Genomic DNA, 27654 nt, shown 5'->3' on the forward strand with positions numbered 1-27654 from the left:
TGAAAGAGGCGCCAAAAAAGTGTCGGAAGTGGATTGGATGCACACTGATAGGGGAGGGGCATCGGGCTGTTAAAAAAGGCTGCTTTAATAAATAAATGAAAATACTGGTGAAAAACTGAATAAAAACCCAAAACCATGATAAAATGCCGAACCTGACTGCAAGTGGTAGTGAAAGTAGCATAAGGCACCCGTAGTACTATTAGTGCCAGAGCTGCTTAGAATAAAGAACCATGCTGTACATGAGGAGATAAGATGTAAAGTGCTGGCCCCTCACTGCACCACTTGATAAAACTAAGGAGCGATGTTCTAGAGCAGGGGTGCCTACACTTTTTGGGCTTGCGAGCTACTTTTAAAATGACCAAGTCAAAATGATCTACCAACAATAAAATTAAAAAAAAACACAAAGCACACTGTATGCATAGAAAATGTTAATTATCATTCCTATTCCGAGGTTTTTTCAAAGAGGTCAAAGCAAATGACTCTATGCACTATCACCTCAGTAACAACCATACAAAAAGACAAATATACCCCCTCCCTTTTTATTAAACCATGATAGCAGTTTTTAGCGCAGGGAGCTGCGCTGAATGCCCAGCGCTGCTCTCGACGCTCATAGGCTCCCTGCACTAAAAACCTCTATTGCGGTTTAGTAAAAGGGGACCATAGTGTAAAATATAGACTACAGATATAAATTCAGACAAATTTTGATCACTAAATTTAAAATAAAATCATTTTTCCTACCTTGTTGTCTGATGATTTCATGAGTCTCTAGTTGCACTTTCTTCTTCTGACTGTGCATCCAATCTTTCTTCCCTTCTTTCAGCCTGTATGCTTCCTCTCCTCCATACCTCATTCCCTCCCCCAACTTTTTCTTCCTCTCTCCCTACCCTTCCTCCCTGCCTCCCTTTCTTTCTTTCTCTCTTCATGCCCCCTTTCTTTTTTTCTGTTTCTCTTTCCTTCTGTCTCCCTGCCTGCCCTCTTTCTTTCTCCCTGCCCTTCCCCAAGCCACTGCCACTGCCATCGGTTAACAGGCCCCCAAGCCGCCGCCATCGGATAACTAGCCCCAAAGCCGCCGCCGCCACCCCAAGCTCTCCCTGCTTCGGGCCGACCAGCATTCCTCTCCCCGACGTCAAGTCTGCCGTCGGGGAGAGGAAGGCTGTTCGGCCCAAGATCGCGATCGACCTATTGGGGAAATACTGCCGGGTCCTGCCTTCGCGGAAACAGAAAGTAGTCAGGACCCGGCAGCAAGAAGAGCAAATTGTAAGCTTCACTGACCTGTCTCCCGCCTTAGCCCATAGTGAACGTATGCTTTGGGGCTCTAACATGTGCGTGCCGGCTTCCCTTCTCTTCTCCCCGGACATAACTTCCGGTTTCGGAGGGAAGAGAAGGGAAGCTGGCATGCACACGTTAGAGCCCCGGAGCATAAGTTCGCTATAGGCTAAGGCGTGAAATCTCCAAGCCATTTTGGGTGGGTTTTTTTTGGTGTTGAGCAGCACCGGCGGCAGCAGTAGAATTCAGCGGATGATAGGCAGGCGGTCATCTAAATTACCCGGGCGGACCGCCCGGCTAAAAGGCCCTAGGGAGAACACTGCATTTGTTGTTAAGAGCAGGATTTATTTGATGAGGAGTTTCCCCGTCCCCTTTCTCTCTCTTGTTACTATCCTCTACAGATGTTCTTGGCTGCTTTAAGACTAACTGAGGCATTGGCATAGTGATGCGGTAAGAGGGGGAAATGTTTACGTCTTCCTACAAAGTCCTGGCGGATAGACAGAAATAACTCACTGGTCCCAGAATAAAGTGTGGATTTACAAGAAAGAAGATTAGCAAAAGTAAGAACTTAATCTTTTGTTAGGCCATGGTCCAAGTGGCCCACCCCATTCTACTACCTCAGACCATGGTGATATTTTGGGGAAGGGTCAAAGGAGGAGAAAGGAGATCTTAGTTGTTGGCTACTAGATTAAACAAAAAAATTGTCAAAACCTGAAATATAGAAATAAAATCTTAATTCAGAACTATAGGACAGTTGTTGCTCCTAAATTGGGTTGACGTATTGAATGTTAATTTGTTTGTCTGGCTGTTCAATCCACACTGAGGTCTTTTTTTATTTATTTGTTTATTTATTTACCATTTTATAATTGTTTATCAAGTATAAACTTATACAGAAAGTAAAATTTAAGTCAAAAGAACATAACCAATTAATCAAATCAAGAATATAAACTCAGTAGTTACATAACCATATTAATCAGAATTGAATCCATAACATAAAGTTTACTTAAATTTTAACTCAAGTCCTCCACTCAGGATTAAGATGGAACAAGAGCAATTTTAATAACAAGAAATATATTATAGAAGAATGCTACGGCTGTTTTAGACTGAACTCAGGGTTCCCTAAAAATACTTCTTCTCTAGGGCTAGATCTTATCTTTTTCTTTCTCCAGGCGTGACAACAACAGGAAAGCCATCAGCTGGAAAGGTTAAAAAAAAACATATTTCTGTGAGGAATAATACACTATACATTTGCATGGGTGACGTAAATAAAAGGTTGCCCCTAAAGCTAACACTCCTGGCTTTAATAGTAGAAATTCTTTATGATGTCTCTGGGTTTCTCTGGCAAGATCTGGATACGTTTGTAATTGCATTCCTAAAAAAAGTTTATTTTTAAAGAAAAGTCTCAATAGCCAATTTTTGTCTGGGGTCAAAGCCACTGTTAATAATAAAGTTGCAGGCACTGCCTGTTCACTATTTGAGGATTCCAATAAAGTGGACACATCTAAAGTTTCCTGCACAACCTCCTGCTGCTCTTTCTGCCGATTCATAGGGAGATAATAGACTTGTGTAAATGGTGGTGTAACTTCCTCAGTGAGTCCCAAAATTTCCAACATGTATCTTTTTAGCATCTCCCAAGGAGTGATCATTGAGACCTTAGGAAAATTCACCAGTCTTAAGTTGTTACTATGGGAAAAATTTTCCAAAGACTCAAGCTTCCTCCTAAGATTGGTGTTATCTTTAATAATTGTTTCATGAAGCTGTTTGGTCTTAGATAACTCTTGGTTAATGCTGACAATTGTTTTTTTAGTCTCTGATGTTTCTGTTTAAAAATTCTGAATATCCTTAGCTTGACCTTTTATTTTCTCCTCTATTTGAGTAAATTGAGGTTTTATTAATTTGGGAATGTTAGCAACCAGGTCCCAGATAGAATCTTATGTTACCTCTCGGGGTTTTTGAAGCTGAGGGAAATGGACTGCAAATTCTTCTCCAGCTGATGGTTCTCCTTGTTGAGCACTCTCCTGAGTCTGTCCGTCCCCTTCAGAAGTTAACTCCTCAGTCCCTGCATTCAGACTCTTTTGTGAACGTAGAGAGTCTGACTCCATGCTCCTTTCATGGATATCACCAATGTCTAGAGCAGGACATGCTCCCTCTTCGGAGAGCTCCCCCACCCGTGGGAAATTGGTAACCTGAGGGCTTGGGGCGGAGCCCTCGTGTCGGGGCTTAGTGTAGTTTCTAGTCCCAGAGAGATCGCCTCCATTCTGCCCATTCGGGGCATCTCTAGCGGGGCAACCTCCAGCTGCTGAAGGGTTCTCTGCATGCGGCGGATAAGCTTATCTATATTGCCCATTCTGAGTGTTCTGGAGCTCCGCAAGGCCCCAGCTGTGCTCCTTCCTCTGCGTTTGGGCATCTCGAGGTAAGTCACGTGGGATCTCTACACAGAGTTAAATAGGGGAGGGTCATTAGGGTGGGCAGACTAGATGGGCCGCGGCCCTTATCTGCCATCTTTTTCTATGTTTCTAAGTTTTAATCCAACAGATACACAATGAATAGTGAGCTCGCCAACGCGTGACACTCAGATCAGTCGGCAGCCATCTTGATCCTCCACACTGAGGTCTTATCACTAAAATTTAATTAAGGTTTAAATTCATATTTATATTTCTTGTGGCTGTGCTTCACAGTTTGTCAGACATTGACATTATAGAACTTTTTTGGCTTCAGGCTGTGAACCTATAGAAGGAATCCTGTATACCTGTGTTAACAGAATATTGAAACAAAAATTATTCCCACACACACACTGTTCATAGTCATTCGCACGCGAGACTTCAGCGCACCGACATTGCGGCGTTGACAATTTGGCGCAAGACACCAGTGCGCCGCCTAAAAAGTGACTTTTAAAGAGTTCCGACGGGGGTGTGTGGGGGGAGGACCCCCCCACTTTACTTCAGACTGCACTGCCGTTGGGGGGGGGTTGGAACCCTCCATTATAGAGAAAACTTAACTTTTTTCTAAAAAAATCGGGAAAAAGTTAAGTTTACTCTATAAGGTGGTAAAAGGGGCCAAAAGAGACTTCGAGGAAAAAATAGCTAAGGAGGCGAAGAACTTCAAGCCGTTCTTTTGATATATTAAGGGGAAACGACCCGCGAAGGAAGCGGTGGGACCGTTGGATGACCATGGAATAAAGGGAGCGCTAAAAGAGGACAAAGCAATTGCCGACAAACTAAACACATATTTTGCGTCTATATTTACCAAAGAAGATGTACACAGCATACTGGAACCCATCAGGCTATATGCTGGAAACAAAGACAGAAAGCTGACAGGATTGACGGTCATTCTAGAGGAGGTGTGTAGGCAGATTGATATGCTTAAGAGCGATAAATCCCCGGGACCGGATGGCATCCATCCGAGGGTCATCAAGGAACTATAGCTACATAGTAACATAGTAGATGATGGCAGATAAAGACCCGAATGGTCCATCCAGTCTGCCCAACCTGATCCAATTTAAATTTTTTTTTTTTTTTTTTTTTTCTTCTTAGCTATTTCTGGGCGAGAATCCAAAGCTTTTCCCGGTACTGTGCTTGGGTTCCAACTGCCGAAATCTCTGGTAAGACTTACTCCAGCCCATCTACACCCTCCCAGCCATTGAAGCCCTCCCCTGCCCATCCTCCTCCAAACGGCCATGCACAGACACAGACCGTACAAGTCTGCCCAGTAACTGGCCTAGTTCAATCTTTAATATTATTTTCTGATTCTAAATCTTCTGTGTTCATCCCACGCTTCTTTGAACTCAGTCACAGTTTTACTCTCCACCACCTCTCTCGGGAGCGTATTCCAGGCATCCACCACCCTCTCCGTAAAGTAGAATTTCCTAACATTGCCCCTGAATCTACCACCCCTCAACCTCAAATTATGTCCTCTGGTTTTACCATTTTCCTTTCTCTGGAAAAGATTTTGTTCTACGTTAATACCCTTCAAGTATTTGAACGTCTGAACCATATCTCCCCTGTCTCTCCTTTCCTCTAGGGTATACATATTCAGGGCTTCCAGTCTCTCCTCATACGTCTTCTGGCGCAAGCCTCCTATCATTTTCGTCGCCCTCCTCTGGACCGCCTCAAGTCTTCTTACGTCTTTCGCCAGATACGGTCTCCAAAACTGAACACAATACTCCAAGTGGGGCCTCACCAATGACCTGTACAGGGGCATCAACACCTTCTTCCTTCTACTGACTACGCCTCTTTTTATACAGCCCAGAATCCTTCTGGCAGCTGAACTGCTTCAAGATTCTGGAAGACTGGAAGGTGGCGAATGTTACGCCGATCTTCAAAAAAGGTTCGAGGGGAGATCCAGGAAACTACAGACCTGCGAGTCTGACCTCGGTACTGGGAAAGATGGTAGAGTCACTGATAAAGGACAGCATCATTGATCACCTTGACAGACACGGGCTAATGAGGACCAGTCAGCACGGTTTTAGCAAAGGCAGATCGTGTTTGACGAACTTGCTCTACTTCTTTGAGGGAGTAAATAGACAGATAAACAAGGGCGATCTGGTCGACATTGTATATCTGGATTTTCAGAAGGCATTCGATAAGGTCCCTTTCTTCGGAAAATTGCGAGCCATAGAATTGAGGGTGAAATACTCACGTGGATTAAAAACTGGCTGGAGCATAGGAAACAGAGTGGGGGGTAAATGGACAATACTCGGACTGGAAGAGCGTCACCAGTGGAGTGCCGCAGGGCTCGGTGCTTGGACTCGTGTTCTTTAACATCTTTATAAAAGATCTGGACATAGGTACGACGAGCGAGGTGATTAAATTTGCAGACAATTCGAAGTTATTCAGAGTAGTGAAGACAGGGGGATTACGAAGATCTGCAACGTGACATAATCAGGCTCGAGGAATGGGCATCGACATGGCAGATGAGGTTCAACGTGGATGTGTAAAGTGATGCATGTCGGTAACAAAAATCTCATGCACGAATACAGGATGTCTGGGGCGGTACTTGGAGAGACCTCTCAGGAAAGGGACTTGGGAGTTCTGATCGACAAGTCAATGAAGCCATCCATGCAATGTGCGGCGGCAGCAAAAAGGGCAAACAGAATGCTAGGAATGATAAAGAAGGGGATCACAAACAGATCAGAGAAGGTTATCATGCCGCTGTACCGGGCCATGGTGCGCCCTCCCCTGGGCCCAGCACTGGTCGCCGTACATGAAGAAGGACATGGTACTACTCGAAAGGGTCCAGAGAAGAGCGACTAAGATGATTAAGAGGTTAGAGGAGCTGCCATACAGCGAAAGATTAGAGAAACTGGCCTTTTCTCCCTCGAACAAAAGAGATTGAGAGAGGACATGATTGAAACATTCAAGGTACTGAAGGGGATAGACTTAGTAGATAAGGACAGGTTGTTCACCCTCTCCAAGGTAGGGAGAACAAGAGGGCACTCTCTAAAGTTGAAAGGGGATAGATTCCGTACAAACGTAAGGAAGTTCTTCTTCACCCAGAGAGTGGTAGAAAACTGGAACACTCTTCTGGAGGCTGTTATAGGGGATAGCACACTCCATAGATTCAAGCGGTCATAATGCCGCTTTATAGAGCATGGTCAGACCCCACTTGGAATACTGCGTCCAACATTGGTTGGTTATATCCCAACCTAAAGAAGAATATAAAACTGCTGGAGAGGGTGCAGAGACGAGCAACGAAACTAGTAAAAGGCATGGAGAAACTGGAATACGAGGATAGACTTAAGAGACTGGGATTGTTCTCCCTTGAGAAAAGGAGACTGCGAGGGGATATGATCAAGACCACCCAAGAAGCGAAGAGTGGTTTTCATTGGGGACTCTATGCTACGGGGAACCGAAAGACCAGTTTGCAGACCAGATCTACAATCAAGAGAGATTTGCTGTCTACCAGGAGCCAGGATCTGTGATGTGACTATCTGCATAGGAAAAATAATCAAACCCCAAGACCACCACCCAATGCTTCTCATCCACGTTGGGACAAACGACACTGCCAGGAACGCACTGGAGAAGATACCAGAAGACTTCAGAGCCCTCGGAGAGAAGCTGAAGCAGATGAATGCGCAGGTGGTCTTCTCCTCCATTCTACCAGTAAGAGACAAGGGGAGAGCAAGGGAAGAACGGATCCAGAGGACTAACGTATGGCTAAGAGGATGGTGCAAAGAAATGAACTTCGGCTTCCTGGACCACGGAGAAGCACTTCAGGGAATGCAGGGACCAGATGGACTACACCTAACCGTTAGAGGGAAAAATGTCCTGGGATGATGCCTGGCAAACTTGCTCCGAAAGGCTTTAAACTAGGTGAGTTGGGGGAGGGGACCCACTCTCACACTAGTAGGGTAAGTAAATCCATCTTGGAACCAGAGGTAAGTATACGCGCGTATACCAAAGGAGACAGAGACAATACCGGAGGGGATAAAGGCACAACCGAGGAAAGCAACTTACCTCGCGTCAATACAGAGGGAGACAAAGCGAGAGACAGAGATTTCACCTTGGGTCTGAGGTGACAAATCGTGCAAATACTAAAGGGGACATAGGATATCTTAAGGGCGACAAGGACAAGATTAAAGAGGACAAACTGTCTCAGTTAGAAAACGATACATGCAAGTAAAAAGAATGGAAAGCCATGTATGCTAATGCCCGTAGCTTAGGCAATAAAATCCTGGAACTGGAAACGGAAATGAGAAACGCAGACCTTGATGTGGTAGCGATATCAGAAACATGGTTCTCAGAATCCCACTTATACCAGGATACAACTTACTCCGTCGCGACAGGGAAGGTAAATCAGGAGGAGGAATAGCTCTATACATTAGAGAAGGCATTAAGGTTATTATAATAAACAGACATCAAATACAAGGGAGAATCCCTCTGGGTGAACCTTGCTAGGGGCACTAATAAATGCCTGTATCTTGGTGTTGTATAGAGACCACCATTGCAAGGGGATGATGCAGACATTGGACTAATCGAAGACATTGAGAACACACTGCGTGGGGACACAGTGCTGTTGGGAGACTTCAATATGCCTGATGTGGACTGGGACAAACTTAATACTACAACCAGCAGCAGCAAGAGGCTACTAGACTCCATGCGAGGAGCAAGCCTCAAGCAGATGGTACTAGAACCCACCAGGGATCGGGCAATCCTGGACCTGTTACTCACCAATGGAGACAGCGTCACAGAATTAGCGGTGGGAGAAACCTTAGGCTCCAGCAACCATAACATGGTGTGGTTCCACCTGAAGAAAGGAGCCACTAGATCAAATACATCGACTAAGGTCCTAAACTTCAAAAGAACTGTCCGCAAAAAACTACAAACCCAAAACAAGACGGACAGTGTGGAGGTACTATGGTCGGACCTAAAATCAACCCTACAAGAAGTAACCAACATATATATAAAAACCGTGAGCAAGCGACGCAGCAAAATTAAACCACAGTGGTTCTCCGAGGAGATTTCAGAAATAGTAAAACAAAAGAAAAAAGCTTTCGTGACCTACAAACAGTCACAACTACCGGAAGCAAAAGAAACACATTTGACGAAATCTAGGAAAGTTAAAACGTCGGTCAGGGAGGCCAAACTCCGGATGGAAGAAAATATAGCTAGGCAGGTTAAAAAGGGGGATAAATCCTTTTTTAAGTACGTCAACGACAGGAAGAACACAAACGGTATTGGGCGCATAAAGAAACCCGACAGTAACTTCTCAGACTCGGATGCAGACAAAGCAGAGCTGCTCAATAAGTACTTCTGCTCAGTCTTCACTTGTGAAGCACCAGGATCTGGACCTCAGCTACAGACAAAGGGGAGCTTGGAGGATCCAATCCGGGAATTTGAATTTACCTCGAGCAGTGTCTACCAAGAACTGTCAAAACTAAAGGTTAACAAAGCTATGGGCCGGGATAATCGACACCCCAGAGTGCTTCGAGAATTGAGGAATGTCCTGGCGGAGCCGTTAGCCAAGATTTTCAATCTTTCCCTTAACAAGGGAAGAGTTCCCTTGGACTGGAAAATTGCCAACGTTATTCCGCTTCACAAAAAGGGATGTAAGTCAGAGGCTGAGAACTACAGATCGGTAAGTCTCACATCAATAGTGTGTAAACTAATGGAAACGATGATCAAAAACAGATTAGACACGTTTCTGGATGAGGAAAAATTAAGGGACCCCCACCAACATGGCATCACGAAGGCTGTCAATCCAACCTGATAGGGTTCTTTGACTGGGTAACAAAAAAACTGGACGGGGGGGGGAGTCCCTTGACATCATGTACTTGGACTTCAGTAAAGCTTTTGATAGTGTTCCACACTGCAGGTTATTGAACAAGATGAACCCGATGGGACTAGGAGAAACACTGACTGCATTGGTAGAAGATTGGCTCAGTGGCAGACTTCAAAGGGTGATGGTAAACGGTATGTCAGAAACGTCAAGAGTAACCAGTGGAGTACCGCAGGGTTCGGTCTTGGGACCGATGCTATTTAACATCTTTGTAAGAGATCTGACTCAAGGACTTCGAGGTAAAATTACGTTATTCGCTAAACTGTGTAACGTTGTTGGCCGGGCAACAGAACCTAACTGCGCAACCGCGCAAAACACTATGGAGCAAGACCTACTTTTACTAGAACAATGGACCAGTACTTGGCAACTAAATTTCAATGCCAAAAAATGTAAGGTGATGCATCTTGGTAGTGGGAATCCTTGCACTACATACACCTTAAATGGAGAAAAATTAACAAAAACTGAAGCAGAAAGGGACTTGGGAGTAATCATCCGTGAAGACATGAAGGCTGCAAATCAGGTGGAGAAAGCCTCAGCAAAGGCTAGACAAATGCTTGGCTACATCAGAAGAAGCTTTATCAGCCGAAAGCCCAAAGTTATAATGCCGTTATACAGATCCATAGTGAGACCGCACCTGGAGTACTGCGTCCAGTTTTGGAGGCCACACTACCAAAAGGATGTGAAGAGAAATGAGTCGGTTCAGAGAACGGCCACAAGGATGGTCTCAGGACTCAAAAATCTTCCATATGAAGATCGTCTAAGCAGGCTGCGCTTATACTCGCTCGAGGAGCGCAGAGAAAGGGGGGACATGATAGAAACCTTCAAATACATAACGGGCATCGAGGAGGAGGAGGAAATTTTTACTCTTACGGGTCCCACAGTGACAAGAGGACATCCGCTAAAACTTAGGGGAGGAAGATTTCATGGGGACACCAGGAAATACTTCTTTACCGAGAGGGTGATTAATAGATGGAATGGTCTTCCACATCAGGTAGTCAAGGCCAGTAGCACGCTGGACTTCAAGAGACGATGGGACAAGCAGATGGGGTCGCTACAGAGGTATAATAGAGGATAGTTCTCAAGGGTGGGAGGGATCTTGATTGGGCAGACTTGTTGGGCCGCTGGCCCTTTTCTGCCGTCATATTCTATGTTTCTATGTCCATCCTAGGCAGTTGTTGCCGATATAGAATGACCCCTCCTGATGAAGAGCAATACGAAACTCGAGTTTGGGGGGTCATGCATTTTAATCGGTGATTCATTCACATACACTGAAGCACTTTGAACATTAATGCACAGATTAAAATAAATTTCCTACGGTTATGGTGAACGCTCCAACCAGTACAAGTACACAGATAAGTGTTTATCATTATACTTTGGTAATGGTTGGCAAGGGACAGTAAAGGCTGTGATGGTCCCTACAATAACCGCAGTTTGATGTTATCATCTCACTTTAGGTTATGAGGTCTGAGCACTTTACTAATATTATTAGCTAATTAATTTAAGAAGCAACACTGTGATTTAGTAGTTATTCTATGTTTCTATCCCCATATGGCTGCCGCATCAGAAGTATCTTCTCTTTGCAATCCTGGGTCAACTATCAGTTTCGAGCAATGCCATTTGGACTAGCTACGGCTCTGTGGACGTTCTCTAGGTCATGGCTTTCCTTCACAAGAAGGGATTCGAGTGCATCCTTACTTGGACGACTGGTTGATCTGGGCGTCGTCCAGACAGGAGAGTTCGTCGGTGACCCAAAGGGTGATTTCTCTTCTTCAATCCCTGGGGTGGGTGATCAACTTTCCGAAGAGCTTACTCCATCCCAGTCATTGGAACATCTGGGGGTGCTGTTCGACACGAAGGTGAGGAAAGTGTTTCTTCCCTGCGATTGGGGAGAGAAGTTGCGCTCTCAGGTGCGCCGCCTTTTGCATTCGCCCAGACTGAGAGTGTGGGATTATGTGCAAGTTCTCGGATCAATGGTGGCAGTGCTGGAAGTGGTGCCTTGGGCGCGCTTTCACATGAGACCGCTGCAACAGTCACGTCTCTCTCAGTAGTCCCCGGTGTCTCAGGATTACAATCGTCGTCTGCAGTGGATACCTCAAGCTTCGCTCAGCATGTCTTGGTGGCTCAGCGATCTCAATCTGATCGTGACGATGGATGCCAGTCTGTTGGGCTGGGGAATGTATGTAGCCCTCGGTGCAGGGAGTCTGGTCGCCGGAGGAGGCTCAATGGGCCATCAGTCTTCTGGAATTAAGAGCGGAGAGGCTCGCCCTTCAGGCGTTACTGCATATGATTCAGGGCCATCCAATGAGGGTTTTTTCGGACAGTGTCATGGTGGTGGCGTATATCAACAGGCAGGGCGGTACTCGCAGTCCTCCATTGGCGAAAGAAGCAATGCTTCTCCTTCAATGGGCAGAACTTTATCTTCCACTACTATCGGCGGCTCACATTGTGGGTCAGGCAGACATTCAGGCGGACTTCCTCAGCAGAAATCTTCTGGATCCCAGGGAATGGGGTCTTTCCGCTCAAGCGTTCGACCTCATTGTGCAACGGTGGGGTCTCCCGGACATAGATCTCATGGCCTCGTCCAAAAATGCAAAGTTTCCTCGGTTCTTCAGCAGACACAGGGAGCAGGCGTCAGAAGGGGTAGATGCGTTGGCTCTGGCTTGGCCTCCAGATTGTCTTCTTTATGTGTTTCCTCCTTGGCCGATGATAGGTTGGGTGTTGCATCGCGTGACTCACTTTTCGGGAACGGTGATCCTGGTAGCTCCAGATTGGCCGCGTCATCCTTGGTATGCGGACCTGATTCGTCTGTCGACGGGCAATCGGTTGCCCTTTCCGGTGACTCTGGACTTGCTGACTCAGAGTCCAATCAACATGGAAAATCCTTCCCGCTTTGGTCTTAATGGTCTGGTTCTTGAAAGGTCGCAGCTGAAATGTAGGGATTATTCCGAACCGGTTATTTCCACTCTTCTTAAAGCAAAAAAGAGATCTACCTCGGCCTCGTATGCTAGAGTCTGGCGGGTTTTCGATTCTTGGTGTGCTGCTCAAGGTCTGTCGCCCTTCCAGGCTTCGCTCTCTAACATTCTTTCCTTTCTTCAAGATGGCGTTGCCAAGGGTTTGGCCTTTAATTCTCTTAAAGTTCAAGTGGCTGCTATTGCCTGTTACAGGGGCCACGTGGCTCGTTCTTCTCTGGCGTCTCAACCTGATGTGGTTTGATTTCTGAAAGGGGTACAACATATTCGCCCTCCTCTTAAAAGGATCTGTCTAGAGTGGAGTCTTAGAGTGGTCCTTGGGGGTTGCAAAACCTCCCTTTGAGCCTTTGGCAAATGCAACCTTGAAGGATGTGACATTGAAGGCCGTTTTTCTTGTTGCCATGGCTTCGGCCTGGCGGGTGTCAAAGTTGCAGGGTTGTCTTGTCGAGATCCTTTCTTGCGCATTTCAGATTCCGGTGTGTCTGTGAGGCCTGTTCCTTCGTTTCTTCCTAAAGTAGTATCATGTTAACCAGTCTATCTTCCTTCCAGCCTTCAGAAAAGAGGATTGGGGGGAGAAGTTCTCTTCGCTGCGGTTCCTGGATGTACGTAGGATATTTCTGCATTATCTCCGCCTAACTAACAACTTTCGCCGTTCAGATCACCTCTTTGTGTTGTTCGCAGGCCGCAACAAGGATATGGCAGCGTCTAAGGCTTCCATTGCTAGATGGGTCAAGGAGACCATTGCTTCCACTTACATGACTTCAGGTAAGCGGTTGCCGGAAAAACTTCAGGCGCATTCAACTAGAGCGATGGCTACTTCTTGGGCAGAGTCCAGAGGTTTTTCCTTGGAGGAGATTTGTCGGGTGGCTATTTGGTCTTCTAAGAATACTTTTTCTAAGCATTACTGGTTGGATATGGCGGTGCATGCTGAGGCTACCTTTGGTGCGTTAGTTATTGCAGAGGCGGTGTTCGCTTCTCACCCTGATTGAGGATTGCTTTGCTACATCCCACTAGTCTCTGGATTCATCTGCTGCTGTTGCTGAGGAAGGAAAAATTATGTTCTTACCTGTTAATTTTCTTTCCTCTAGATGCAGCAGATGAATCCAGAGCCCCACCCTTTCAGGCTATTGGTTCTTGGTTTCGAGTTTTTCGGGGTTTTTGTTATTGTTGGTAGTTGTTTTTTCTGTTATTACATTTGCAATTTCTTGTGGGAAAGAAGTTTTTTAGAGGATGACCATATTTCTGGCTCTGACTGCTTGGGCAAGGAGCAATACTGAAGATACAGGGAGCATACCAACCAATAGGACCATCTGTTAATCAGTTCTCTATCTCCACCTGCTGATAGATGTGTGCTATCCCACTAGTCTCTGGATTCATCTGCTGTGTCTAGAGCAGGAGTGTCCAACCTGCAGCCCAGTGAAGTATTTTGTGTGGCCCCAGTCGAGTGCGATGCAGTGTTTTCCTTTGCTGCCCCTGGGTGCTTACTGTCTTGCCGGCTCCCTCCTATGTCTTACTGCAGCGTTTGCACATTTGTGCGGCCCCAGAAACATTTTTTTCGGCCAATGCGGCCCAGTGAAGCCAAAAGGTTGGACACCCCTGGTCTAGTGGAAAGAAAATTAACAGGTAAGTACATAATTTTGCCGTCTTCCATGGGCCAGATTCAACCACAGGCAGGAAAGTATTGTGGGCTGCAGTTTGTGGACCCCTGACAGTCAATTGAGGTTTCTTCATCCTGTCCTATCGGGCCTGTTTCTTTTGTGTTCCTATTTATTGTGGTACCATCATTTTCCTTATTGTCATCAAACTTCACCCCCTCTGCTTGCTGCATTTTTCCCTCTCTGGCCACTTCATGGTGTGAAAAGCTAACTGCCAGCTTAGAATAAATGTGCAGAAAGAGGCCATAACAAATGTGCAGGGATTGGGGAGCTGTCTGGCTTTATCCATTCACCTCCATCTCAGTGGTTAGTCTGCAGCTTTTTCGAGAGGTCAGATATTTTTATGCATATTAAGAAGTGGAAAGATATGTCTTCATTGTAGGAATCTCTCCATCTTTTTATGTAAAAGTATTGGGCCCAAGCTGGAGGGTTGATCTAGGCATGTGATAGGTAAGAAGCTTCATCTAGATCTCTGTATCCTTTTTACTAGGAGACATCACTACCCAACTTGAAAAGGCTTCGAAAAATGTTCAACACGTGGCAGCTCTTCAAGCAATGAGAACAGCTATCCCTCCCCATCAGAAAGTGGCAAATGCTTTTGGCCAGGAAATAGGCTTCCATATCCCATGGACTCCAGTACTGAAGTGCTTATATCCAGTGATGCAGTGTTTCTTCACACTATTAAGGAGGCATACTTAAGTGGTTGTCAGGTATCTAGAGAAGGACGAGTATGGTACAATGAATGAAGCACGCCCAGTGTCACTGAAGCACTTTATTAGGAAGACTCAACATAGCCATGTTTTGTTGATGACGCCTAACAATTTACCATTATCCCTGATGCAGCTCTCAGAGCAACAAAACACCCTTGGATTTTGAGCACAACAGTTGAATTGGATTGATCAGCGATCTTTCAAAGAAAAACCAATGCTGTGTGACATATCGTATTGTTTTATTCATTCCACTGCTTTTAAGGTTGATAGACTCCTGAGGCAGGCATTATCGCTGAAACTGTGTTGAGTAGTCTTCCTAATACAGTGCTTCATGACACACTTGGCTTTTGTGTTGCACTTGTCCTCCTTTACTGCTTTCAGGTACTTGGTGCATATGCCTGAGAGATCCATTTACCCTGGAGAAGCAGTGTATGCAGAGATATCTATGCATAGTTGTTGGTCATGCAAAAAACCAGCCTGGTTAAGTCAGTTTCGTTTATTTAACTGCCTGATGTACAAATACAATTATAAATAAAAATACAGAAATTGGTACATAGAAAATACCCTAGAGACCTTCTGGCTAAGCAGTTGCTATAGACTCAGCTTGCAAATGCTTAAAGACCAACCACTGTTTTCAGGGAAGTAATTCTGCTTTGAGGTTATAAGGTGTTCCAAACGGATGGAGTCAAATTAGAAAAACAGACTGATGAGCACTCTCAGGTGCATTCTAGAGGGCTTGCAAGTACATTTTCTGAGTGAAAAGCTCCAGCTGATGCAGTTGAAATGTATAAATGAGGGGAGGGGGAGACATACTAGCACATATTGCACAATTAGCAAATTTGAGAACCTTTATATTAACTGTAAGAGACGGAATTAATGATGATTGGTTTGTAAGTATTGTTAGAATTAATTGAAGCCACTTTAATGATGTCTTAGACTTTTTAAAGTGAATTGCAGTAACTGCAGTGACTTATCACAGGTGTGTGGATGAAAGTTGATAAGCTCTGTGATCTAAGAATGGTCTCATGTACCTCAGGATAGGACTGAGAGTCACTTCAGTAGTTGATATGTTATAAAGGAAGGCAGGGCTTTACTTCCTCACCTCTTATATGCAACAATCACAGAGCAGGCATACCTCCGTAGCACTAAGATGAGCATGGGTCCTCCAACTGCATTGCTGCCAGAGGCTGCCTGTCCTTTATTGTGTTTTCAATTGCTAGGTGCAGGCTAGTTCCCTGGAGTCCTGCAGAGCTTGCCTGTCCCTCACAATTGAAAATCTGACAGTGAAACAGCCCCCCCCCCCCAGTGACAAATCAGTAAGTGGGAGGACTCCCACGCCATACTCTGATGAGTTTCATTCCTATTACAGTGGCATTGATTCTCTTAAGCATTGCTAAGGATTCTCAGATTGTGACAGTTTTTGCTAATGAAAAGAAATAACTGCTGTTCTAGTGCAATGTGTGTCTGGTAGTCCTAAACCATAAGATTATGCAGCTGAACCTGCAAGTTGCTTGCAGAATACTGACATTCATCTTCTTCCCAGGCAGCTGCTTCTGCCCCCCTGGGTTTTTTTCTCAAGCAAGTTGCTCGGAAGTGTTTCTGCTCTGCGGCTTTATTATTTTCGGGTATTTGTAATCAATGTTCGGTTAGAGGCTCGGTGCCCAGAGTTCCCACTTGTTGGGACCTCTGCCTGGGAGAAAAGCAAATTTGCACTGTGGAAGTCTGCTACTAATAGGATCGGCCCTCGGGGACATTTAGCTAGCTCAGGAGTCAACCCTTGTGTAGCTACTCACATCCCTGATTTATCAGGAGCTTGAGTGCAGGCTGTTTGGCTCTACCCCTGCTTGGTCAGGATTAATAGCGGGCCAGCTGCAAGGTCCTCTCCCCCTTCATGGCATGAGGTTTTCTGGGGGTTGAGGCTCAGTTTGACATTGGTCTAACTGGCAACCTGAAGACCAAGATTGTTCTGCGAACCTAAAGGACAGAGGTCTTAATTTCTCCCAGCTGAACTCCCAAGCTGAAGCAGGTAGGCACATGGCACAGTAACTAAGGCTATAGCCTATGGGGAAAATTGGAAGGTTTCTGCCATCAGAACCAAGATCCCCACCTCTAAAACCCCCTTCCCTGCATTTTTTTACATTTTTGCTTAAGGGCTGTTTTTGGTACAATTTTGCTGGCAGCAGCCATCTTGGATTTTAAACAATCTTTTTTTTTTCTAAAGCCTCAATCTGCCTCAAAACAAGTTTCAAGTTTATTAGTGTATTTGATTAATCGCCTATTAAAATTACTAAGCGATGTACAAAATCAATAGAGAGCAATAAAAAGAAACTTAACAATATACATAGTGGATACATATTATACATACATGAGTCGGGAGGAAAAGAGATTAAAAGTTACAATTTTTAAATTTTTAGTAGAAATAATGGAAAATACAAAAGGAGGGGGTGTTTAAAACCATAGCATTATTAAAATCATATCCAAAAAGTGTGAAAACTTTCAATTATTAAAAGCGTCATTAAATAAATAAGTCTTTAATAATTTTTTAAATGTAGAGATATCTTTTTCAATTCTAATGATATTAAAATCAATAGGGATTGACCCTTCAGGCCTTCCTACCCATTTCATGCCAAGTTTGTTTTGAATGGCCAGCCAAGCAGTGTCCATGTCCCACATGCGGTAGAATGCATGTGTTAGGGGCAGGAGCCTTGGGCTCAGCCTCCTCTGAGTCCTCCAGGGCTGGGGATCTGCAGGAGGTGTGATCCTAAGGGAAGAGACTCAAAGGTGCATTGGCTAAACGCAGACACGTGATTGCTGTGGAGCCCAGGAGGACCTGCAGGAGCTCCCTACCGGGGTCCTTGAGAGCCCCAGTACAAGGTTTCATCAGATTTTGTGAGCCTTATGTGGAATGCCTATTGAACTGACGAGGATTCTCAGCGTCTGTTAAGTGCAACAGAGGTGGTGGTGCAAGTATTGTTCCCTCAGCATGTGCCCCAACCAGATGAGGACACAGAGCTGGAACAGGATGGACAGGCTGGGAGGATAAACAGTCCAATTCCATGCCAATATTATCCCAGGATTCAGTTTTTATGGTAGAGTCTGGTTCTCTGCACAAGAGCAGCAGTAGTGGCCCTGGACCAAGGAGAAGACCCACAGTGCACTGGCTGTTTAAAAGTCTCTGCTCTCAAGAATTATTTCTACCTTGCTGCAAGAATTGAAGATGGAAGTTCATCCAGCCTCCTCATCACAGTGCTCAATTAGCAGCTCAGTTACTCCAACCGTGTTCTTTCCCTTGCATCTGGACATCACAAAGCTGGTCAAGGACCACTGGGAGTCACCAGAGGGGTCCCTTGAGTGGCTAACACTATGTCCAAGCTTTACCCTATGGTTCCGGATTTCCAGCAGCCATTTGTTCAGTCGAAGGTAGATTCGCTGGTGGCGCAGGTCACTAAACGAACCTCCTTGCTTAGTGAAGGAGGATACTGAGGAACATAAAGTGGACATGGTCCTTAAGAGACAATTTGAAGCTTTGGCCCTAGGGATTAAGGCAGCAGCCGCAGCTTCCTTTGTGGCACATGCTTGCCACACCCAACTGTCTCGAATCCCTCCCTTAGAAGAAGATGAGGACCCCCAAATGCGCCTTTCTGGGGTGAACTTATATAGTGGACGCACTGTATGACATCATCAGTCATGAGCAAGGTGTCAGCCTGTGTTGTCTATGCCCAGCAGATGCTCTGGATCTGCCAGTGGGCAGAAGATTCAGCCTCTAAAGCCATACTGAGCAGGCTTCCCTTTCAGGGGCAGATGTTATTTGGCAAGGATCTGGATGACCTGATGGCCAGTGTCACAAACCCATCATCCTAAGGCCTTGCTGGACAGCAGACCCTGGACAGCTCATGGTCCAGGACATGGAAATTTGAGGCTCTCAAAGATTCCATCCTTTTGCAGGAAGTCAAATGATGCAGAAGTCCTTTTCAGGTATCACAGCAAAGGTTTAGCGGGGACAGAAGACAGCAAGCCTCTAGCTCTAGCCCCTCTCCAGCCTCTAAGAAAGCACAATGACACCAGGACAAGGGCCAAGCTCTCCTCTCCCCCCCCAAGATAGGGAGCAGGCTGTCAGCCTGGGCTCAGATTGGTTCAGACCGTTGGGTCCTAGAAGTTGTTTGGGAAAGTTACAAAATTGAGGTTTGTGCCTCCCGGATATTTTGTAGATTCTCCAGTTAGCTGGCTGGAGAGAGCCCTCAAGAGTCCGGGCAACAGTACAAAGGCTACTGGATCTTCGTAACTAGTCCTGGATGAAGAATCAGGCTCGGGCAGATAATCTATAAACTTCATAGTGCCAAAGAAAGGTCCAATTCTGGACCACAAGTCAGTCAATACTGCAGTGAAAGCACCACACTTCTACATGGAAACTGTGCGGTCAGTCATGTAGTTACAGCAGTGCCGGGAAATTTCTTGCCTCTGTTTGATGGAAGCATTTCTCCACATTCCCATTTTTCCAGCCCACAGGAGATACTTGTGGTTTTATATGCTGGAGTAGCAGTTTCAATTCTTTGCGCTTCCCTTTGGCCTAGCAATGCCACCTCACACTTTACCAAGGTAATTGTGATGGTAGTAGCACACTTCCATAAGGCAGGAATCCAAGTGCATCCATATTAGGATGATTGGCTAATCAGAGCCCCATCCAGGGAGGAAGGAGAATGGGTAGTTTCAAGAGTGGTCCAACTCCTCTAGGACTTGGATGGATAATCAACTTCAAGAAGAGTTAGCTGGAGCCAACCCAACATCTAGAGTACCAGGTTTTTCTACCAGAGCCACACAGACTGAAGCTCCAGAATCAGATTTCAGACCCACTACAGAATCTGACTTCCAAGGCTTGTAATTATCTATAAGTCCTGGGGTCAATGGCGGCCATAGAGGTGGTCCTTTGGGTGAGAGCACATATAAGACCTCTCCAAGACACTCTTCTCACTCACTGGCCTCCTCAGACAAACTTGTGTCAGCAACTGCTTCCATGATTACTGGAAGCAAGGTACAGTCTGCGGTGATGGATGCTGTTTCTCTCTCAAGAGGGATGCCTCTGTATTTCCTCCTGGAAGATACTAACGACCGATGCTAGCCTTTATGGTTGGTGAGATCATTGCAACGGACACTCAGTTGAGAGTCGCTAGTCACTGGCTCAGCAGAAGTGATCCATAAATTGCCTAGAACTCAGAGCCATTCGGTTAGTGCTTTAGACCCTGGAGAAGTTTCTGGAAGGCAAGGCGGACAGTCTTCTCAGACAATGCAACCACAGTGGCCTTTGTCAACAGGGAAGGAGGCACCAGAAGTGCCTCGTTACACCTAGAAACTCAACGCCTCCTTTGGTGGGCAGAAGCTTGTTTGCAGGCTCTCAGTCACATATGTAATGTGAGTGGAAAATATGCAGGCTGACTTTCTCAGTTAGTGACCATTCCCCCAGGTCAAGAGTCTACTGTTCCCCCAGGCATTCAGCTCTATTCAGCAGTGGGGCATTCACAAATGGATCTGATGGCATCAGCAGAAAACACAAAGGCAGATCACTTTTACAGCTAAAGATATGAGCCCGGAAGTATTGGAGCACTGGTCTTGACCTTGGGGCCACCACGTGAGCGGACTGCTGGGCAGGATGGACCATTGGTCTGACCCAGCAGGGGCAATGCTTATGTTCTTATGCCCTGTCCCTCCTCTCTGCCAGAGTATACATATTTGTCTTCCAGTCTCTTCTCATACTTCTTTTTGTTCAAACCCCTTACCATTTCTCTCACCTTCCTCTAGACTGCTTCAAGTCTTTTTCTATCCTTCACCAGATATGACCTCCAAAACTGAACACAATACTCAAGTGCAGCTTTATCAATGACCTATACAGGAGCATCAACACCTCCCTCCTGCTGGTTAGTCATCTTTCTATACAGCCTAGCATCCTTCTGGCTACAGCCACTGCCTTATCACACCATTTAGATGCCTTTAGATCACAGGTAACAAACTCAAGGTCCACGGGCCAAATCCAGCCCACCTGTTTGTTTTATGCAGCCTGCGGTCTGATGCCTCCTTTTTACCTTGTGGCCAGCTCCCTCCTTGCACGTCCCACACATCCAGAAGCATTCCCTCTGATGTTGCTATGTCGGAGATAAGGCTTCCGGTTCAGGTGCAGGACATACAAGGAGCTGCTGCACACAGCTCCGTGCACACTACGGTTGTGAGGCGGAGGGAGCCAGCCACAAGATGACACCGGGGGGGCATTGGACCGAGGGCCGCATAAAATGGCCAGGTTAGATCAGGCCAGAAGGTTAGACACCTGCCGGAGGGAGGCCCAGCATTGAGGGAGGGTACCAACAAAGGTAGGGGGAATGGTTTTATTTTTAAGTTTGAATTGTCAATTTTGAGCATTTTAATCTGCTATCTTTTGCACTGCTCAGGAAGAAATACATTTGTTTCTTTTTCGCTGGGGGTTGTACTGCATGCAGAATCTTGAATCTTAGGGTGTTTTTTAAAATACAGTAGGGGTTATCTGTGTTCTGGTAGGAATGAAAGTTGCGAAGCATAGTGTGTTTTGTGTAGTTTAATTTTTTGGTTAACCATTACCATAATGTGTTAATATGATTATATTGTGTGTGTATATATGAAAAATGAATGGAAAAAATGGTGTTATAATTAGTATTATTATTTGGGCAAGGTCTGGGCGGGATCTGGCCCGCAAATTAGCCTGTGTTTTGGATTTTGGCCCCTTAATGTGATTGAGTTTGACACCCCTGCTTTTGATCCTCAGAAACAATCACCCCACGGTCCCTCTCTCCATCTATGCTTAGCGACCTCTCGCATCCCAGCACATACGGTTCCATCAGATTTCTACATTTCTACACCCTCTCCCCCCCCCCAACAACTGCATCACTCTGCACTTCTTCACAATGAATTTTAGTTGCCAGATGTTAGACCATTCTTCTAACTTTTGCAGATCCTTTTTCATGTTTTCCACTCCTGCCAGGGTGTCCATTCTTATAATAATAATAATTTATATACTGCAGGACTGTGAAGTTCTATGCAGTAAAGTCTTGGTATTATCTGCACCTAGGCTAATCTTACTTTCTAACCCTTCAGTAATATTGTTCACAAACATATTGAACAGAATCAATCCCAGCACTGATCCCTAAGGCACTCCACTACTCACCTTCCCCTCTTCTATACAATGTACAATGCTGTCAAAGGCCTTCCAGAAAAAAAACATGCTCATGGATTCAGGGTTTGCCAGCTGAGATAGCCTGCCTATTGTCCTACTCCCACTACATATGCTGCTGATAGTGCTTGCAGGTGGTCTTCTACCCAATGAAACAACTGGGCTTCCATTTTTAACAGAGCATTCTTGGTGCTTTCCTGCTTGTTGACACATGCCAGAGCTGTGGCCTTGTCCAAGATGACACTGACTGCCTTGCCTTCCAGGGCAGTCTCCAAAGTCTGCAGTGCTAAATGAATGGCTTGCAACTCCAAATCTATTGATGGATCATTTCTTCTAAGGCAAGCATAGGCCCAGGGCAGCAGCATCTGGCAGAAACCCATCTGCTGAGAACAACAGGATAAGAGCATGTCCTGAAGAAGGGCGTAGGTAAGCTTTCACTCAAGGAACCACCTCTATGGTCATAAGACTAACCATACTGGGACAAATGGTCTATCTAGCCCAGTACCCTGTTTCCAACAATGGCCAATCCAGGTCACAACTACCTGGCAGAAATCCAAAGTGTCGCTACCATCAACTCCAGTACCTGAAGATAGTGCCAAGCAGTGGGAGCTGGCACTAAAATCTGATGACTATCTTCAGTTTGCATGGCTCTGGAAGAAAAACACAGCCTTCTACCATGTCAAAAGTACTCTAGGGCAGTGATTCCCAACCCTATCCTGGAGGAACACCAGGCCAATCGGGTTTTCAGGCTAGCCCTAATGAATATGCATGAGAGAGATTTGCATATGATGGAAGTGATAGGCATGCAAATTTGCTTCATGCATATTCATTAGGGCTAGCCTGAAAACCCAATTGGCCTGGTGTTCCTCCAGGACAGGGTTGGGAACCACTGCTCTAGGGATTGCATCAGCTCCAGGTGGCTCTTCCAAAAACTGGATGATCCAAACCAGAAGTTGGACAATTTGCACCACTTCTTTGTCACCATCGACCTGGGAGCAGGGGCAGGATTAATTCGTTGAGGGCCCCTAGGCATACAAGTACACTGGGCCCCCTGCCCTACCATGCGCCCAGGCGGAAACAGGAAGCTGCGTCAGAGGGAAGCTTTGGGCAAGCAGCACCGCTTGCACAATTACAGTTCCCATTGCCTTTCTTACCCACGTTGCTTGCTTGTCTTACTTTCCGTCAATGGGGGAGGGCTGCGTTGCCGATTGGGGTGGGGCCCATCGCCATTTGGAAAAAAATAATGTTGATGCCCTCCTTCATTGGGCCCCCCTGACGATTTTGGGCCCTAGGCACGTGCCTACTTAGCCTATTGGTTAATCCTGCCCTGCCTGGGAGGGAGCTCTGATTAATCATCCAAGTTTGGATGTACCTGGATCCCTACCTTGCACAAGTGCAGTGACCATCACCTTAGTAAAAAGGTGCAAGATGTCGTTGCCAGCCAGAATGGGAATGCCAAGAATTGGAAATGTCTCTCCAGCACATGGAATCTCAGGAACTTCCTATGAGCCAGAATGGAAATATGCAAATAAGCCTCTGTCACATCCAAAGAGACTAGAATTTCCCCAGGCGCCACCAAGGCAATGAGAGAACAAAAGGTCTCCATCTGGTACAGGGCACTTTCAGAGCTGTATTGAATGACTTGAGAGGCAGAATTGGCCTCCAGTCGTGCGAGTCTTTCTTGGGCACACAATAAAGAATACAGAGTATCTGCCCAAGCCCGATTCCTTGGAATGGGTTCTAAGGGCTTGAATATCCAAGAGCCGTTTCAGTGTTGCTCGGATCCCAATTCCTTTATTTAGTCGTCTGGCCGGAGAGTCCACCAACAAATCCAACACAGGATGATTATAATTCTAACTTATAGCCCTTTTGAATGATGTCCAGCACACAGTGTTCTGAGCAAATCCTCGCACAGGCCTCCTAGTTTAGCTGACAACCTCCCTCCTATCTGCAGGAGTTTGGCTACTGGCCTGGCATCATTGTGGCTTCTTGGAAGCTGCTTCAGAGCATTAACCTACATAGAATATGACGGCAGAAAAGGGCTATAGCCCATCAAGTCTGTCCACCTAGTGACCCACCCTCAGACTTTATCCCGCTAGAGATCCCACATGCATATCCCATTTCTTTTTTTAAATCTAGCACGCTGCTGGCGTTAATCACCTGCAGTGGAAGTCCATTCCAATGATCGACCACCCTTTCGGTGAAGAAATACTTCCTGACGTCACCATGAAATTGCCCGCCTTTGATTTTCAGCAGATGACCTCTTGTGGTTGAAGGTTCTTTAAGAAAGAAGATATCGTCTTCCACCTCGATGCGGCCCGTGATATATTTAAACGAATCAATCATGTCTCTCCTCTCTCTACGTTCCTCGAGCGAGTATAGCTGCAATTTATTCAGTCTTTCCTCATATGAGAGGTTCTTGAGTCCCGAGACCATCCTGGTGGCCATTCGTTGAACCGACTCAATTCTCCGCACATCTTTTTGATAATGTGGTCTCCAGAATTGAACACAATATTCCAGATGAGGTCTCACCATGGATCTTTACAAAGGCATTATGACTTTGGGGCTCCGGCTGACGAAATGTCTACGGATGGTTAAGTTTGCCTGGAGTCCTCTAAATTGGGATAGAGTTATGTTGTATGTTTTTATTATTATGACTGTATCCTGTAAACTGCTTACATTTAAGCAGGTAAGGAAGTTTTTAAAAAAAATAAACCTCTGTCAAGAACCTCAAAGTGCCACAACCAAGGGCATGTGATCGAAGACTTAGGTTGACAATATGTTACACTGGTATCTCGTTCTTAGTTTGGCAAAAACAAAGGAAACTACAGACAAGCGTACAAGATGCAGGCTATATTTATTATATCAACTGTTAATTGCGGTTAATGTTACCACCTTTTTACAAACCAAGGGACCCGACACGGTCCATGTTTCAGTTAACACACCTTCATCAGGGGTCCTAAAAAAATGAAAATAAAAATGACTACAAGTTTACATAAACAAATACAGTGGTACCTTGAATTACGAGCATAATCCGTTCCAGGAGCATGCTCGTAATCCAAAAAGCAATGTTACTTACCGTAACAGTTGTTATCCAGGGACAGCAGGCAGCTATTCTCACTAATGGGTGACGTGATCCAACGGTGCCCCGATGCGGACGCCTCACAAGCAGTCTTGCTTGAAGAAACTCGAAGTTTCGAGTCGCCCGCACCGCGCATGCACGAGTGCCTTCCAGCCCCATGCATGGCGCGTCTCCTCAGTTCAGATAGCTAGCAGAGAAGCCAACCCAGGGGAGGTGGGTGGGACATGAGAATAACTGCCTGCTGTCCCTGGATAACAACTATTACGGTAAGTAACATTGCTTTATCCCAGGACAAGAAGGCAGGGGTCACTAATGGTGATGCTCAAGGCCCAGCACAAAAGAGGAGGCCGATCTTCGGGCACCGGCACCAACGCACAGGACATGCTGGTGCCCAGGCCCAGATGACAGTAAGAAGCAGCAGGGGGGGTGCCGGATCGTGGGGGGCGCCACTTGCAAATCGAGGCACGCTCGGTTTCCAAGGCGCCGATTTTGCAAATGTTTTGCTCGTCTTGCAAAACACTCGCAAATCGGTGCACTCGGAAACCGAGGTACCACTGTATATAAATGTTTAATAATATAAAGATAAAATACATAGACAGACACAATATGGTGGGAGACAAGACAAACATAGCCTGCATCCTGTACACTTGTCTGCAGTTTCCTTTGTTTTTGCTTGTGCTGTTTCTCCCTCACTGCAGATTGTGTTGGATGTTCTTAGTTTGGGGCAGAAGAATAAATGCATGTAAGGATCAAGATGGCATCGAGAACGGACGCCTGAACGAGCGGCGCTGCTTACCTCGCTTGAATCTGCACTCGCACTGACTCTCCCTCACACCTCGATATGGGGAAGAGGAAGGGAGCCTCTCGCCCTAACCCTCCGGCGACTGGAGCCTTTCAGCGGATGCTTCAAACGTCGATCCAAAGCACGTTGGCCCGTTTGGGTGAAGAAACCCATTCCACTTCAGGGGAGAACCCGGATTCTTCGGGAACTCTCGGCGCGGGAAGCCAGGCGTCACTGAGCCCGGAGCATAGGCTGATTCCTCCCCAACCCGGAAGTGAACGGGTGCAGGGGTCGGAGGTAGTCCTTCCTCCGAGACTGGGAAGCTTGGACACCTCTGGGAGAGGGGTACCTACACGGGACTCTTCGGAGGAAAGAGCAGGAGAACAGGGTCATCTAAGTCCCTGCACCAGAGAAGAAAAAGAGGTGAGAGACGCTCCGGGAGGGAGAACTGTTTTGTTTGGGGAGTTGAGGAAGCCTGAAAAAATTGATATGGAGGCGCTCTGGCATGCCATATCAATCATGGATTCCAACCTGAAACTTTCTTTGTCTGCCTTGAAAGTGGATTATGGAACTGTCCTTTCTAAGGTTGAGCAACAAGGGTCTATAGTAACTAATTTAAAAGAAAAATTGGAGAAGCATGAAGAGGATTTGGGACAAATGAAAAGAGTGGAATTGGAAAGGATTAAAGAGAGCTCCTATATTTCACGCAAAATGGAGAATTTTGAGAACCAACTACAGAGAAACAACTTGAGAATGTTGAATTTTCCAAAATGTCCTATTATATCACCTGTGGAAATGGTAAAGAAATACTTTCAGGAGACCTTGGCCATTCCAATGGAGAATTTACCTCCAATTGTGAGAGCTTATAACCTAAATATTAGACGATCACAGAAGGAGTCCACTCCTATTGGAAAGCAACTTGTTCAAAATGTAGATATGGATTTAACAAATTATTTGGAATACTCCCTTGAGGTTGTGACTGATAGAACTACCTTAATGCTCACAGTAGCCCTGGAAAGTGACAGGGAATTTATTTTGCGATTGTATTTCCGTCATATTAATGACAAGTTTTGGGGCTCTAATGTACGAATTTTTCCTGACTTAGCTCAAAAAACCCAGAGATGTAGGAAAGAATTCTTGGCCTTAAAACCAAGAGTTCTCGCTCTAGGGGCTACATTTCTTGTTAAATTTCCATCAAAATGTTATGTGCTATTTCAAAATAAGAATTTTTTATTTTTTGAGCCCAAACAGTTATTGGAATTCGTTACCTCTAAAGAAGCTGTAGTAATCATGAATAATTAGATATGGCCTTCCATCTGGTAGTGAAATGGGTTATCTTATGTCGTTACTCCAATAATTTAATAGTTGAATTGAAATTTATTTATTTTCTTGATCTCTAATATTGTGGGCTAAATAAGAGTTAACATTACTTGTTTATAATATTTTGGTGTTAATTTTTATTTCTTCATCTCTGATCTGTATCAAGTTATCATTGTATACTTGTATCATTATAAAATTCAATAAACAAATTAAATAATAAATGCATGTAAACCGTTCTGAGCTCCCCTGGGAGAACGGTATAGAAAATTAAATAAAAAAAAGATTAGCAAGTTAATTACTCTCTTCAATTGCTGCTGCTGCTTGAAACATACTTTTAACTCTCTCGTTTCTAGATTTTCTTAACATTGTTTTAATGTAAACCACTTAGATGATTTTATCCCTAAG

The 27654-nt window shown here is 45.4% G+C and overlaps 1 protein-coding gene across 4 annotated transcripts in view; it reads left to right on the forward strand.

Moving 5' to 3' along the window:
• The window catches only part of MLH3 (mutL homolog 3), a 182821-nt gene extending 167388 nt beyond the window's left edge, over nt 1-15433 (forward strand). For all 4 annotated transcript variants that reach the window (XM_033952510.1, XM_033952512.1, XM_033952509.1 and 1 more), the window contains one exon: nt 14658-15433. In XM_033952510.1, the coding sequence (XP_033808401.1) occupies nt 14658-14726 (69 nt within the window). In that variant the 3' untranslated portion in view covers nt 14727-15433. The remainder of the gene's footprint in view (nt 1-14657) is intronic.
• Nucleotides 15434-27654: the final 12221 nt, after the last annotated feature.

Source organism: Geotrypetes seraphini, chromosome 7, assembly GCF_902459505.1.
Source record: "Geotrypetes seraphini chromosome 7, aGeoSer1.1, whole genome shotgun sequence".
Lineage (NCBI taxonomy): Eukaryota > Metazoa > Chordata > Amphibia > Gymnophiona > Dermophiidae > Geotrypetes > Geotrypetes seraphini.